Source organism: Lissotriton vulgaris, chromosome 6 (genome assembly GCF_964263255.1).
Source record: "Lissotriton vulgaris chromosome 6, aLisVul1.2, whole genome shotgun sequence".
Lineage (NCBI taxonomy): Eukaryota > Metazoa > Chordata > Amphibia > Caudata > Salamandridae > Lissotriton > Lissotriton vulgaris.
Window position 1 is genome coordinate 446,129,227 of NC_141694.1, and position 17,603 is coordinate 446,146,829.

Sequence of the window (17,603 nt, forward strand, 5' to 3'; positions counted from 1 at the left end):
TATGTCATCTCTTACATCTGCAAAGATCTAATTTAGCATATTCTTCAATCAGATTACATCTCGCTGCTATAGCGGCATATCTCCAAAACAGACATTATTTGTCATTGTTTAGGGTACCTGCAATAAAAGCGTTTATGGAAGGACTTAAAAGAATAATTCCTCCAAGAATACCTCCATCTCCAGTATGGAATTTGAATGTTGTGCTCACAAGACTTATGGGTCCACCATTTGAACCATTGCATAAGTCTGAGTTACAATTTCTTACATGGAAAGTTGCCTTTTTAGTAGCAGTTACATCACTACGAAGAGTGAGTGAGATCCAGGCATTAACAATTCAAGAACCATTTACACATCTTCATCATAATAAACTGGTTCTCAAGAAAAATCCAAAGTTTCTGCCAAAAGTAATTTCACCATTCCATCTCAACCAATCCATTGAGTTGCCAGTATTTTTTCCACAACCGCAAACGGTTGCAGGAAGAGCTCTTCACACACTAGACGTAAAAAGAGCAGTTCTATACTACATAGATAGGACAAAACCTTTTCGTAAAACTAAACAAAATAAAGGCAATCCAATTTAAAAATCAGGCATTGCCAGGTGGATTGTTAAGTGTATTTAGATTTGCTACCAAAAAGCAAAATGCACTTTAACCATTCCTCCTAGGGCTCATTCTACCCGTAAGATGGGAGCATCTATGGCATTCTTAGGAAACATACCATTAGATGATATCTGTAAAGCAGCTACATGGTCTACTACACACACATTTACAAAACACTACTGTGTAGATGTGCAAGCAAAACAACAAGCAAGTGTATGCCAGGCTGTACTAAAAACATTATTTCAAACTACTTCAATAGATGTGGGTGACCGCCGCTAAGGGAGAAACTGCTGTGTAATCTATGAAACAGTGTGTGGTCTGCAGCCCATATGCCTTCAACGGAAAATGCTACTTACCAGTATGCATCTGTTCTTGGCATGTAGGGCTGCAGAACCACACACGCCCACCCACCTCCCCTGCTGCCTATATCTGTTCTAGTAATATCTTATTTAGATACACAATACATGGTCATCCTTATCGGTAATGATACAACTCCATCATTTGCCCAATGGCGAAAACATTCTGAGAATGGAGTTGATGCCCATGCGCACTACGGTCTAAGGGAGGAGTCACCCAGCAGACAAAGACTCTTCTAAGACAACAAAGTGTAATGATCCGGGCCCACCACCAGATGGTGATCTAATGCAACTGTGTGTGGTTCTGCAGCCCTACATGCCAAAAACAGATGCATACTGGTAAGTAGCATTTTCCTTTTTAATTGTTTGCTTATGATACTGATATTATCTCCTTTCTTTGACATTCTGACCACAGTTGCTGCTCTATTAGTCCTTAGTTATGTGATTTACTGATTCAGATGAGGTGATGCAAGTATGTCCCTTTCTCCTATAGATTTATGGTGGGCTGTTGGCGTTGCGGAGATTGGTTACATGGTGATTGTGTTGGTTTGAGTCTTTCTCAAGCACATCAAATGCGAGATGAAGGTAAAGAGTACATCTGTGTGAAGTGTTCTGCTGATGAAGATACGAGGATTGAATACTATGATGATGGTGCCTTGAAAGATGAAGATAAAACTGGTGCAGATAGAGAAAACAAAACTGTTGAAAGCAAGAAGACTGTGATATTAAAGGAATCGGTCAGCAGTTTTACGTCAAGTGAAAAACCGAAGCAAGCAGAAGAACGCGTGAAGAATAAAATTAAATTGTGTAACAAGGTAATCTTACATACTTTTTTTTTTTAGTATAAAATTCAAGTAGCCCACTGAAATAGTATTATTTTGCCTCACTAGGAAATTCTCCACTGTGACAAAATATGGTATTGGTGCTAAATTGGAAAAAAAACTATAGTGTTGTTTTCAGTGAAATTATATAAATATTTTCCTGCTGTTTCATCTGGGGGAACAAATCAGAGATAGCCTTGAGTAACAACGACATAACTATTGAAGCTTTCAACCCAGGAGGTGAAACAGTATGCTGTGTTTCTGCATTAAGCACATTTCTATAATGCTTCACATAAATATGTGAGCCCATCCACTATATGTATATCCATATCCATATTCTCACTGTCGTGGGTATTTACAAATGTCAATAGAAGGCCTCCAATTCTCCAAAGTGCTGAATGTTAATTTGATCAGTTAGAGTCCCTTTTCTTTAGTTTTTAAATTAGATGTATTTGATGTATTTCATATAATTACAACAGAAATCCATAGCACTTCGTAGAGAACAGTTTTTATTGTTAACAGGAAGATCTCACATATGGACTCTTGGCGATCTTGACAGTTAATGCAGTTATGTATTTTCTGAAACTCTAGCTCTCTCCTCCCTGCCGCTTCTAAAACTCTCTCTCTCTTTCCCCTTCCCACTTTCCCCGCCGCCAGCCACCCCGACCCATGTACCAGCTTTTAAAGTGTATCCTTCTTATGGGGAACAGAGGGGGGAATTGACTCTTCCACGGTTCATCGTCTTATGGCTCTTCAGTGCATACATCTGGCCCCTAGCTGATATGCTCAGCCATTGCAATATGTCCATACAAATCTATGCAGATATTACACAGCTTAGACTGGGCTTGGAAAAGCCTCAAAGAAACTCACATCTTCTCACCGTTTCTCATTCAAGTTTAAGAATAGATTAAAGAGTGAGTTAATAGTGTATTCGTTTTTGGGTGCTAAGCTGATCTGATTTTTGGGAAATACAGCTCCCACCAACTACTGTTTGATTGGCCACTTCAAAAGGAGTTTGTAAGGCACTGACATACACATAGGGTTATTTTTTACATCTTGAGGTGGGTCTAAGATGATGCTTGGGTTGGTGGTGTTTCACCCAGATGTCTGCCACAAATGCACCGTCTGCCTCAGGAAGACACTCAAGTACTAAAGCTGATGCAACAAGAACAAATCGTCTGGCTTTAGGTCAAACATCTTCTGATCACATCACATCAGATATAGGTTTGTGTTGTCTCCCTCTCACGGCTGCCCTTCAAGATGTTGTGAATGCTCCACAAGGCATACTGATCTTGTGTGTCAAAATGCTTGTTATCTGACTTGCCATTACAGACCAATTCCTAACCTTAGATACAGTGCTAAACACAAAATCCATCTTTCTGCTTGCATTAGTAATCCTGGAGGAAGCAGGGCACTGGGATAGTTTTTATCGAAGCGAGTGTGTCAATTGTAGTCTTGGTGTCACTCGAGCTTCAAGTGTTTTAGCCTTTCTGTTTGCCCTTGTTTGATTTGCGGTGCTATTTTAATACTGCTAAAAACTCAAATTAAGGTAAAACTTACCCCTGCCTCTGTCCACCACGGCCTTCTAGGAGCCCATTGTTGTAGAGGGAGAGGTTGTGTTGCCTACTTCATGGGTGACTTTAAAGGACATCTTGGAAATTAGTCCTATAATCATTCTCCAGATCGGAAATTGCTACTTAAGGGGCATGAGTGCGCGGACGCGCCAAAGGCAATCCTGTCTGCTCCCGTCCGGAACCCTGGCCCTGCTAACTTAGAAAGGCTCCCACCTGCTGCATACCCCATAGAACAACTATGTGCGATACGGGGGGAGGGTAAGCCTCTGTTCGGGCATGTGAGCTGTAGATCACATGCTTTGCATACTCCTGCCACCTAGTGTTAGGTCAGGATGTTTGGAAGATGTTTTTTGAAGAAGTCTTTTCAGACACGAGGTAAGGTGACTCCTCCTTTCGGTGATAGTGCGCATAGGCATCGACCCCATTGTTAGATTGTTTTTTTCCGCCATCAAGTTCGGACGTGTATTGCTGTGCTCCATTTCAGAATCTGTCTTCTGGTTCCCTTGGTGCGCAATCCACTCTACGCCCGACGGTATTGTTTTCAAGCGCGTTTCCTTTTCTCTGCTGTTCCACTTGACCATCAAGAAATCTCCATTTCCATTGCGATTTTCGCAGGCGGCCTTCCAGCACCTTGTCAATGGAATGGATTCCGTTCAAATTCTGCCTCCTGTGCTACGCAAAGTATCCGCATATGGACCTACATCAGGGGTATAACTTGTGATTGTGCCCTGAGCACAAAGAACAAGACTGTGACGCGTGTCGATCCTTCAGGTCGAAGAAAAATCTCTGTGTTTATCAAGCTCGACGTCGAGAGATGAAGCGGCAGCAGTTGGACGACACACTGGAGCTCTTCGGCGAGCACTTCGAACAAGAGGAAGTCTCAGCGGCTGAAGAACAGGCTTCAGCTGCATTGGACTCCGAGGCAGAGTTGCAGATTATCCTCGAAGATGACTATGTGCCACAGGGACAATGGGACGTGAGTACAGAAGACAGCTTGCCTCCCCCTTCCACCGTCCTGAGAAAATGTAATGCTTCGGTACCACCTTTGCCTTTAGGCCAAGGTCGGCACAGAAAAGAGGTTTCTAATGCTCCGCCTTCCAACTCAGCACCAAAATTCTCCGAGAAGCATTCCTCAGAGCCGAAACCTTCAGTGCCGAAAGGACATTCCAGCTCGGCACCGAAAGCTTTGGTACCGAAAATTAAACTGCTCCCAGTACCGCAATCGGATCCAAGCATGGACATTGTACCATCTTAATAACATCTGAAACAGAAAAAACTCTATAATTATACGGATACTGGGCATAGTCACGCTAAACAACCATCCAAACACAAGCTTCCGGATGATGACAGCTGTGAAAATCCATTGAAGAAGAAACATGTGGGGACTAGTCCTTTCTATACGCTACTATCTCCTCTTCCTTCCTCTCCACCACAATCTCATTCTTTACACTTCTCCCCGCTGGTCAGCTTACTAGATGCAGGAGTCTCGGTGTTCTAGGTCTCATTCGGCTGAACCTGTGCCTGGGTTTGCTCTGCCCTTCCCCACCTTCCCGGGAGCCTAAGTGACCCCCTCCCAGCTCAAGGAAATTATATGATGCCAAGTGCCTCATATTCGGGTAACGTGGCCCTCCCGGTGTAGCTTTGGGCCCTGGAGGCTCAGAAGCGGCTTTATCGGGTTCTGAGTCGGTGGCTCGGCACTTGGCACCGATGATACCGCCCGCACCCCAACAGCACCCCCTGACCTCCTACTCCCCCTACCCATGGAGCTGATAATGCATCCGGGCTGACGCAGGTAGTGCCACCGCAACTATTGTAATACATAGTGACAGTTGTTGGATGACACTCGTAAGAGACCGTCATGACGGTGAAAAGAAGATGAAAAAGAAAAGCCCTAGAGGAGAAAAGGATCACATCATGCTCATAAACGGACAGAAGACAACAAGAGTTTGAGTGGGGTCTGATAATCGCCCCAGAATATAGTGGCTAAAAGTGAGTAGTATAAACCCTCACCATTTGTGGATCATAGAACGTAGTGATCATGCGATAGTATGGCTGGGAGTACCCTACCTTTTAGGCAAGTGTGAACACTGATAAACTCCTAGGGAAACAGGTAAGTTAAACACGTGTAAGTATCTGACCAAGAGTGAAATGATCTGCACTAATGGTGAGAAGGTGGGAGACCGTATCTCACCTCTCTGTCGGTTCTAATTCCGCCCCGGCTGGTGTAGAGCAAAAAATTTGAACAACAATCACAAAGTCCTTGTATAAATTCAAAAGCGGTTCCTGTGTAAAATAAAGTAGACAGACACTGTTATTGCAAGTGCTGTTGCATAATGACCGTCGCAGTAGAATATGTTTACAGCTTAAGAGACATGCCCCTAAATCTCTCCCTCTAATGTAGAAAAATGTGCAGATGGGCCTCGGACAATAAGAAGGATTTTGCTGGAGAGGACAGACATTAGTACACGATCAGACAGAACATAAACTGTAATTCGAAGTATGTGGTTTACATGATTGAATGCAAGTGCAATGAACTATATGTAGGCAGCACTATTAGAATGTTGAAAGAGAGAATCTGCGAACATGCAAGGGAGCTAAAACAATGTGATGAAAAATATCCAATGACAGTACATGCTATAGAATATGCACAGCGCAGGGACCCCATAAACAATTTTCTTTCTATGGAATCGAATCAATTCCACAGAACTCAAGGGGGGGGCAATAGAGAGCTGAAACTACGCCGCACAGAGGTAACCTGGATTATGGGGCTCAGAACGGTGGAATGTGGCTTAAACACGTACCACGAGATGCAGTATTTTCTTGGGGATTAAATGATTTCCACGTCATAATTCAAATGAGACCATTTGGTTTGAATTTGTTCATATACATGTTTTAGACATAACCAGAACACATGCCCCGACAAAACCAATTTTATGCCTATAGATAACTAGTAGACGTTGTATAGGGTAACAGGTGCACATTACACAAATCATATAGAGGGAATGTTGCATGGATATACTTGAGATTATTAGGAAATGATTGCTGATTATAATTGAAAAATGTATGTTCGAGGCATGTGAGCTGTAGATCACTTGCTGTGCATAGCTCGCCATCTAGTGTTGGATCTGGATGTTTGAACTTTGTTATTCTTCGAAGTAGACTTTTAAGTCACAGGGTAGGTGACTCCTCCTTTCAGTGATAGTTTACATGGATATTTACTCCATCTTTAGATAGTTTTTTCTGCCATCGGGTTCGGATGTGTATTGCTGTGCTGTGATACGACACCGTTTCCCGGACTCCTTCGACATGCAGTCCACTACCCTTGACGATATTGTTAATGATCAGGGTTTTCCATTCTGCGCGTAACCTCTCAACTCAAAACAACTTCAATCAGAAAACTCGTAGCGGGCCACCGGTTTACCTCCGCTGACAGCACTAACAGTTGATGGAACACTTTAAACTCTGCCATGGGTGTTCTGCTAAATTCCCGCGCACCGACTTGCACAAAGTGTGTAACCTCTGCCTGTCCCCACAACACAACGAGAAAGACTGCGATACGTGACGATTGTTTCGATCAAAGAAAAGCTTTGTCACCGTCGGGCTCGACGTCACACAACACCAAAGCGGCTCCGCACCAGACATCCTCAGTGAAGATTCCGACAAAGAACACCACGCTCAGGGAGCCGAGGAAGAAAAACAAGAGTAGAGGAGCAGGTAGGTCGGGTCATCATAATGTGAGTAAAGAAATCCATTGCCCCCCCTCAACAAACAAAGAAAAAGGCGCCGGTCCCTCCTCTGCTTTCAGGCCAAGGTCGGCACAAACCAAAAGTTTCAGATGCCCCGCCCTTGGGGACTAAAACGCAAAGAAAAGCCTTCCGGCTTGGGCTCGAGCCGGCCCCATTTTGGTGCCTAACCAACACCTTCGTCACCGAAACCCAAACTGAAACATCTCTCAGTGACAATGCCAACTGTAAGGAAAGAGGCAGAGGCAACTCCACACGCACTTCCCCTGCAAACCAACAGTGACTCCCCCCACCAAGCTCAGGGTCGGTTATCAGTCAAGTGTTGGTGGACGGCCACACCCATCGCTCTCTGGAGTGGTGGAATACACAAAACCTTTTAAAAGAGCAGCACTTCATCGATCTGGTTCCACAGATAGTGCTGACAGCAGACGCATCGCTCACTGGCTGGGGAGCTCATCTCCAAAAACATAACATTCAGGGCATGTTGACTCTGCAACAAAAGCAGCTCCACATAAACCATATAGAGCTGCTAGCGATTTTTTTTAGCTCTCAAAGCGTTTCAACTTCATCTATTAGCAAAGTTGTCCTAATTCATAGGTACAACATGACATGGGGATGGGCTATAAGTCACCAAATGTATCTCCTTGCAGAACACCTTCCAGGAGTAAACCACCAGATTGCATATCTGCTCAGTCGTCACCGACAACAGATCCACGGATTGGAACTCCACCGTCAGGTTCTCCTCCCATTCTTTCAAATGAAATGTGGGGCTTCCCAGAGATAAATCTGTTTACCACACACCTAAACGCAATATGTCCAAACTTCACATCCAGGTATCCACACCCATTGTCCAAAGGCAATGCACTATGGATGAATTGGTCATTTATATTTGCCTATGCTTTTCCACCTCTCATTCCATTAGTGTTTCGGAAGCTGAGACAGCAGTCTCTGACACTAATCCCAGTTGCTCCCACATAGGCCCGTCAACCCTGGTTCACAACCCTGTTGGAGTTATCAGTAGTTCCTCACCAAAAAGTACATCTTACTCCCAATCTCTTCACTCGGAGACATAAGGCATCCAGATCCCAGTCATCTCAACCTTGCGATCTGGCACCTGAAATCTTAGTTTGGCTACCTCAATCTTTCGCCAGACTGCATGAATATCTGCAAAGAGGCTAGGCGCTCTACCATAAGAGCATGCTATGCACCAAAGTGGAAGAGGTTTGTGATATCGTGTAAAAACAATCAAATCAACCCTCTTGCCGCTTCAGTACAAAACATTATTGTCTTCTATTACATAGACAGCGTACCAATTTAGCGTACACATCCACACCCTTACATCTTGCTGCAATAGCTACATATCAACAGAACAGGCAACATCTGCCTCTTTTTAGAATGACTGCTATTAAAGCATTTATGGAGGGACTTAAAAGAATAATTTCCCCAAGTATTCCACCTGCGCCAGTGTGGAATATGAACATTGTCATTACCAGACTAATGGGTCCACCTTTTGAGCCTTTACATAGAAGGGAACTGCAATTTCTCACTTGGAAGGTAGCTTTCCTCATAGATATCACATCACTGAGGAGAATGGGTGAGCTTCAGGCACTAACCATAGAAGAACCCTGTAAGAAAGTGGCTCTGTATATACTGGACCAAAGTAAGGTACAGTGTGCACAGAGTCCACAGTGCCCAGAGGTTTGGCATAGGCTAAAGTTAGATGTAACCTTAATCTCTAAAGTGGTAGCTTGGTCGAGCAGTAAGGCAGTATCAGAGGATATTGTAAAGCATTTGTTGTACCCACTCAGTCAGCAAACGGTCTCACACAACTGAACTCTAGGCCAATTGTTTTGTATATAAAAATATATAGTTTATTTTAGAACCATGAGTAGGTATCATAAATACTTTCTCAGAATGAGATGTTGCAATTGAATACTTTCAAATAGCAATAGACTTTAGAATGCAATAGATACAAGTGTTTTCCATATGCAACACAAGTTAAACATAATTATAACATTGAGCTCAATGGGAGTTTTAAGTAAAATGCAATATCAATTACTTGACATATGTTTTTCTTACTCGGGGCTGAATCCTGGATTTAGCCCTGGTGCATCTCCTGTAAACAGTTGAAAGAAATCGTTATTCCTATACAGGCGATTTTTAAGGAATATTTGTATGTTTTGAAAATCAACACTTAAAAGAAATTCTGGCAAAAACCAGGCAAAAAAACAGGCAATGTTATCCTATTGGAGGAAATCAGGTGATCGGAAAATCACAGTTGTAATTACTTTTCAGGTTCAGTGCTGGGCTCAAGGATACAACACTGGGATCTATCCTGGTAACAGGTGAGTAATTTCGTTTTCGTTGATCGGCTGATTTTTAAGGAATATTTCAAAGTTGCAAAACTTGACAGAAGAAATTCTGAGTGAAACCCAGCCAATGTTACCCTATGGAGAAAATCAAGTTATCGGTCTTTGGGTAAGTATTCGGCTAGCAGAGTTAAGGTTCTGGGGGAAGACTCAGGGGTCTCCCAGGGTCGGGTAGGTACAGTACTTACACCCTCAGTGGCACAGGGGCAGCTGGGTTCAGAGTGAGTAGGCCCAATGTTAACCTATGGAGGATAGGGGCCTTTGGTTGGTGGCTGCGAGCAGGCAGACCACGCAGCTGTGGGAGCTGGGCTCCTGGTCACTAACACAGGGCAAAGTTTTTTAAACAAATGATAACACATCCCGATGCATTTCGGGCCACGCCCTTCTTCACGCCCTGATCATTCACTCCGCGGAACTCCGCGTAGTTTGAGCAACATCACGCTGATAGTAACCCCTGAAGAAGGGCGTGGCCCGAAATGCATCGGTATGTGTAATCATTTGTTTAAAAAACTTTTCCAATGATGGAGACATGTTATTGAATACCTTTCTTTCATTGAATTATGAAACAGCAACTTCAACATCAGTTGAATAAATTCTGAATGCTGAAAGAACAATTTGGTGCTTCCCGCCATTATCCTTTGACTTACATTCTGTGTTATTGAACTAGACCTGCGCGTCCCCACTGTTGTGCTCAGAGGTGCTCTCTCTCAATAGAGGGAGCACTGTATTAGTTCATTTAGCCAGAGATGCCAATTGGGTTTAGGTTTCAACACAGTTTTAGGGAAGGAACACAGTCCCTGGGCACCTGATTGGCAGAAGCCCAGGGCACACTCAGTAAAAGTACATCAGCAAAAAGTGGGGGCATACCATGCAAGAAAGATGGCACTTTCTCACAAACCCTTTTGAAAAATACAAGAAAATAAAGTGGTTCTTCGGACCAACCCTAAGTTCCTACCTAAAGTAATTTCTGCCTTTCATATCAACCAATTTTTTGAGTTGCCTGTGTTCTTCCCTCAACCAGATTCTGTGACAGAATGCGCTCTACTCAAATTAGATGTGAAATGAGCATTACCTTTTCGTAAGACCAAGCAACTATTTGTTTGTTTTGCTGCACCACATAAAGTCAATCCTATATCAGAATCAGGTATTGCACGGTGGATAGTCAAGTACATTCAAACATGCTATATTAAAGAAAAACGCACATTAATATTCCCCCCTAGAGTGCACTCCACTCGCAAACTAGGGGCCTCTGTGGCATTCTTAGGAAATATACCCATAGATGATATTTGCATAGCTGCAACATGGTCTACACCACACACATTTACAAGATACTATTGTGTAGATGTCTTAGCTAGACAGCAAGCTAGGGTGAGCCAAGCAGTTTTACGTACACTATGTCAAACAGCTGCAACAGCTTCAGGTTAGCCACCGCTTTGGGAGATAACTGCTATACAGTCTATGCACAGCATGTGATCTACAGCTCACTTGCCTCGAATGGAAAATGCTACTTACAACAATATGCATCTGTTCATGTAGAGCTGTAGATTCACATGTGCCCACCCACCTCCTATACCTGTTGCAGTACTATCTTACTTAGATACAATATACATGGCATCTCTCTTTACTACTCTTACTAACTCCATCTTCACCCTCTGCGGCAAAACAATCTAAAGATGGAGTCGATGCCCATGCGCACTGTCACTGAAAGGAGGAGTCACCTACCTCGTGACTGGAAAGACTTCTTAGAAGAAAAACTAAATGCAAAAATGCAGACCCAACACTAGATGGCGAGCTATGCACAGCATGTGAATCTACAGCTCTGCATTCCGAAAACAAATGCATGCTGTTGTAAATAGCATTGTCCTTCCAATGTATTAATGTCAAGATCAAATGTATGGCGCCCAAATTTGACCTGTTAGATAATTGTCTGATCTTTTAAACATCCTCAACTAATATGTGGTCGCCAATACAGTGATCATCTTCTTTACTTTTGTTTACCATATATAAGAGACTAGCAGGTGGTCATCAGGTTTACTCACATGAATTAATACACTTCTACATGTTACTATGCTAACACTTTAGGTTCACTTCATTTACTCACTTGTCTATCAACTTCATGATAATCTATTTTAGGTCTCTATTTTTAGATTATAATAACCCACTCATACCCACATCTAACATCTAGTTACACTTCAAACAAACTAAATGAACGTTTGACATAATATCCACATTATATATTTGCGGACAGGCTTACTCATCATTATAGATTTTATTATATCAACTTAGGTATCTACTCACAAAATATATCATCATATCTGGGAACAGAATTATGTAATGTTGAGTTTCTCTGGGCTTTTAAATAGGATGTAGTTACAGTTACGTGTTGAAAATAAGATGACCGAATTAGATTTGGTGTTATCACCAACCGGTTCTCTTCCGGTTTTAACACGGACGTGCCGCCACTTGTTGGTTAGCGGTCTAGCGCTCAAACGTACTTTAGCCAAAATAGAGGAGTTTTGCTGCCGGGTAACTGCTTCCGGGTCAAATTGGAACCTCGAAGCGGGATTACCACGGACATATCACTCGCTAAAAGGTAAAGTTCTGTAAACTGGGAGCAAGGGGGGTACTACATGGATTGTCATTTCTACCTGCTGACTTACATAGAATTTGTTTGGGATATATTTTTTACGTACTCTTATTTGGAGTGCCGTTGAGAGAAGGACATTAACCTTAATTTGGACATATTACAATGGACATTTTTCTACATTAGAAGTTGAGATCTGGTGGCATGTCTCTTAATCTGTAAACCTATTCCACAGCGACTGTCATTATGCAACAGCACTTGAAATAATAGTGTCTGTCTACTTTATTTTACCCTGGAACTGCTTTTGCATTTATGTAAGGACTTCGTGATTGCCATTCACATATATATCTATACACCAGCCGGGACGGAATTAAAACCGGTGGAGAGGTGAGATACTGTGGTGACCACACCATTATTGCAGACCATTTCAGTCATGGTCAGATAGTTACACATATTTTAACTTACCTGTTTCCCTAGGAACTTATCACTGTTTACGCTTGCCGCTGTACTATCGCAAGATCACTACATTCTATGCATGAACTACAAATGCTGAGGGTTTGTACTCACTTTTAGCAACTGTACTCTGGGGCAATTATCAGACCCCACTCAAACTGTCATTGTCTTCTCTCCGTGTTTGAGCACAAAGTAATCCTTTTCTCCTCTAGGTTTTTTTTTTTCTTTTTTCTTTTTTTCTTCACCGTCATGAAGATCTCTTACGAGTGTCATCCACCAACTGTCACTATGAATTACAATAATGATGGTCACCTGATGTACTAGAGATTCTCAAAATTTAGCCCTGGACCTTCTATAGCTCATTGACCGCGGCGCTAATTCCGCCGCGGTGCGGGAGATCTAATTAATGGGTGGGGCTGCGTAGGCCAACAGACTTGCACAGCACCAGCGAGGTAGTGCCCGCGTTGGCCGACGCGAGCACGGAAGGGGCAACTGGGATCGTGTTTACTTGTAAACAGGAATATATTTTCTCACCACACAAATCACTGCAAGTTAGAGTGTCCCCTACTTGACGTAAGGTATGTGATCATCATATCATATTGTATTTAATAATATCAGGATTCCATGATATGTTCTGTTCCATTATACATCTTTTCAGCCCTGAAGTAGTCGTGGGGTACATCCCTAGACGAAAGACGTGTTGGCTGGGCAATGTTCTCATTAATGGAACAAGAAAATTACAACTACACAGATTATTCTCATTTGTGTGATATATGTGTCCAATGAATTTGTAAAGAAGCTTGACAAACTAAGAGTTCTAATTAACACTAGTGTGTGCATAGGCTTGCTATAGTCCTGTTTTGGCCTTAGGGTCTACTATTGAGGGCCTAGAGTGTTCTTTCTCCCCTTTTTGCACCGCTTTACTCGCAGAGTTATAATTTATGCACACTTTATAGGTGCCATTTTCTTCCACATAAGAACCCCCCCACCCCTGTTTTACTCCCCGTTCTGTGAATGGATTTCTATTGACAGGCTTTCCCCTTTCATGGCCCTAGTTTTCTACACCAGTGGTCAGTGTTCTTCGTGGCTCTGCCCTCCTAACGTGGAAAGTTGGCAAAAGAAACTGATGTCAGTGCGATGGGGTGGCTCCTATACAGGCACTGCACACTTCTCTTCTGGCGGCTCCACCACGCAGAGCTAGTTGACAGGACCACACGGCTCGCAGGGGTACTGTTCACTAAAAAATTCTAGATCCAGTCTGATACCTGGGGATAATTCCAAGGTAAGGAATCTGTGGCAAGATAGTCTCTACTAGATAAGGCATTACCGAAGGTAAGTAACTTGTTCTTTAAAGTTGTATTCCATCGTAAAAACCTCACTGCATTCAACTTCATGTATGTTTATTTAATTACAGGTAGCTATGCAAAGTTCATATCCATCTGTAATAAAAAATAGTGAGGGGCAAACCAATTCCTGCTTCAAATTCCTTTTATCAGCTTCATTTATTCAACTTGTAACTCCTCTATTCATGTATGTAAATAACTACTTAAGCGCGAAACCTCAGTGATGGACCACTCCAAAACATAACAACAGCACATTAGAAGTGATGTGTATTAGACTCCCTCTGCAGGACATCATTTGCTCCTATTACCAATGGGGATGGTCACAAGACAGGAAAGTTTGTGGGCTTTACCCAGATTACAGAAACATGCACTGGGACTAAGAGATAAATACTGCATCTCATCCATTTATTGTAAAAGTGGCCTTAGAAGATATATGTAAGATAGTCTTCCATTGTTCAAATTCACAAAGCCCGACTTTGTGGATATTCAGGACCTCTGCGAGACCACAGTAAGACAGAGAGTTGAATAAAAACACACTTCAAGACCACATCTCTAGATGGAATATTGATTTACATTTGTTGCACAGCAAGTAAATCGAGCATAGGTTCACTCCTCCAAAGGCAAAAGGTACTTATCTAGAATAGCAAACTATTGTTATACATGACACTCGTAAACAGCCCTGGTGAATTGAAACAATACATAATTAACGTTTACGGCTTGTAATATTCACCTATGTACACTTTGATATTTTTCCTCACAAGCCTTCAAGGAAGATAGAATCTAAAGAAGGCAGTCACTTTGTGGGTCATTGTATACATTACATTTAATTACTCTGACTTTGATGAGCATCCCAGACATTTAATATTTAGATGCCTTTCTAAGATCAACCTCTAGGTGGTGGAGTAATACTGTTCATTCCAATCTAGTATAGACTTAAGTTGGCATATTCTTGTCAGTGCCATTCTTTTTTTCCATGACTGTTTGCCTCCGCTCTATAAAAAAAACTAATTTTAATGTTAATTACTTAAAATTTACAAAGAACGTTTCAATGGGTTTAATTGTTTTACTATTTAATTAGTAATTGAATAACCTTTTGCAGGACTCTGGAGATAAATGTGTTTCAGAAAGCAAAGAATTGGATAGCAAAAAAGTGCACAGTACACCTATAAGGAAATCAACACAGACCTCTTTATCATCTCATCTGCTACCTGAAGAGAAGAATGATAACCTAACTAAACACCTTCCAAATGTTTCACTTACAGAAGAAAAAATGCCCAAATCAGGTAATTGTGTCTTTATAATAAAATAGAATGTTTTAGCTCAACATGTGTTTGCTGTGCTTGAATCGTTCTTCTTTTACCCCTCTAATGATACTCAAACCTTTCCCCATGCTACCAAATTGTTTTCAGGAAAATGCATTTGTAAAGAGCTGCTTATATGTATAATATTCAGAGCTGGCTAAATAAAGACAACAATTCCAACAAAGCTTAAAGTGACGTTACATTTGTAAGAATATCTAACTTTACATTAGAAAAACCTTAGAAATGAACTGAAAAAAATAAAAGTTAAAGAGATGTTATAGTTAGGCGAAAAGGTCATGTGAAACACACTATTTGAAACTAACAAACCCACTGAAATTCACTTGTAACTATAACTCGTGCTCCCGTCATGCACAGTATTATCAACATCAACCATCATTATGGCATTTCAGATGTGATAAACGATGTTATAAATTATATCTGAAAGAAACACGTTAGTGTTAGATTCCTTACCTTAGAATATCCCCAGGCGTCAGACTGGATCCGGAAAGTTTTCGTCAGCAGTACCCCTGCGTGTCGGTAGGCGTCGTATGTGGCTCTGCGTCCGTCGTTTGCGTCGTGATCGATGGGATGACGTCGTCGGAGTTCTTAGACGCATCCCTCGCTCGCTGACGTCAGTTCTTCTTGTTTCCGCACTAGCAAGCGCAGATCCGGTAAGAGCACGTACCCTTAGTCATTTTTAGGTCTCGGTAATATCCGGTCTGCCGAAGGCAGACCGGAAGTCCGAGAATTATTGTTAGTAAGAGGGCTGCTTTATCCCTCCCTCTTTTTGGCTCTCCCTCCATTGGCTGGCTTCCTAAATGGAGGCCAGCCATTGGAGGAGAGAGCCATCCCTCCAAATAGGCTCCGTCTTTTTCGGATTTGGGGGTGTAAGTTTTGCTGTTCTTTAGACAGTGACGTCGTCCGTCACTCAGGACAGCAAAACCACGCCCCATTCCGAAAAATTTGAAAGCTTCCGGCCGCCATTTTACTGCTCCTTAAGATGAGGTAGGCTTGCTGTCCTCGTTTCCCGCTGTCTTTTTCCCGCCCCCCCTCCCGCGCTCCGTGTTTGTTCCCGCCCTCCTCCCGCTGATATGGTCGGCCGTTGTTTTCTTTCCCTGCCGTGGTCTTTTTCCCGCCCCCCTCCCACTGTCCGTGTTTGTTCCCGCCCTCCTCCCGCTGATTAGGCCGGCCGTTGTTTTCTTCCCCTGCCGTGGTCTTTTTCCCGCCCCCTCCCACTGTCCGTGTTTGTTCCCGCCCTCCTCCTGCTGATTAGGTCGGCCGCTGTGCATTTATTTGTGTGTATTAATAAAGCACCGCCAAGCCGGAGGCTCTGCCTTCAATATGCGCTCAACAAATAATGTACCTACATAATAAATCCGCGGAAATCGTGTAACAGAACATTTATAATTCACTCCAAGCCTTGCAGGCAACTGCGAAGCGACACCACGCTCAGAATAGCTAATATCCAAGCGGAAGTAATGGCGTTCGTCTGACCGCAAAAGCACGGACATTGTAGCACATTCATTTTAGTACTATATTATGTTCAGTTATTAGCGCTTCAAATCCTGCTCCAGGTGCTCCAACGCGCTTTACATAGCAACTTTTACGCGGCACCAATATAGCTAACTCTAACCTCATGTTACTATTGTCCAATGCAATGTGGTCTCTCACTTTACCGTCCTTGGAGGGATGGAAGGCTGAGTGTGCCTTGCATCAGTCACTGCAGAGGACAGCGGCGTGCTGCAACAGGTGGGTGTTCAGAGTGAACTAACAGTGACAGCGTTGTCTATGCAGCACTGCTAAAGCCGCACATAATAGGAGCAGGCGAGGCGAAGCGTGATAGCGTTACCTGGTTGAGGCTGAAGTCCAGGTTGTTCTGCTGCCCCAGCAGCCGTGGGAATGCCAGTCTCTGCTGCATGTCCTCCAGGGCCACGCTCTGCCCCAGGGCCAGTAAAAGCAAAAGACATCCCGCGTAGATCCTGACGTGCACCGGCCTTGGGATCCCCATCCTCACCTCTGACAGCTTGAATATTCTCAAACCTCGTCCCTGCGCCCCGAGCCCCGCTCTTATGCAGGTGCCCCTGACTCAGAGGGGGCCGCCGGCTCCGCTGGGCTCTGCGCCCTTCCCGCCTCACGCTGAGTCAGACCGCCTCACTGAACCAGGCACGGCCGGAGTGATAGCGCTCGCTGTAATCCAGTGTGCCGAAGGTAGGGCATCCGAGGTGTGACTGGCAGGCATCCCTCACCCCACCCTGGAAGCCAGACGGCCCGAGGAGTAAATCAGACTGAGTAATGCGGCGAGTGCGTTCAGTCTGTTAGAGGTGCGACGGCTTCCTTCCTCTCCGCCGCATATTTGCATCTGAGAGCCAGGGTCGGCTCCCTGCAAGGCCTTGCACGCGGCCACCGAGGGCTGCTCAGTCAGAACTTGATTTGTGGTTATAGGAGAGTAGGTTCACCGCC

General features: G+C 43.4%; 1 protein-coding gene across 4 annotated transcripts in view; it reads left to right on the plus strand.

The window, feature by feature from the left end:
• PHF3 (PHD finger protein 3) overlaps positions 1–17,603 on the plus strand; it is a 577,271-nt gene that overhangs the window by 201,972 nt on the left and 357,696 nt on the right. For all 4 annotated transcript variants that reach the window (XM_086926461.1, XM_086926458.1, XM_086926459.1 and 1 more), the window contains 2 exons: positions 1,449–1,770; positions 14,942–15,125. In XM_086926461.1, coding sequence (XP_086782587.1) covers positions 1,449–1,770; positions 14,942–15,125 — 506 coding nt within the window. The remainder of the gene's footprint in view (positions 1–1,448; positions 1,771–14,941; positions 15,126–17,603) is intronic.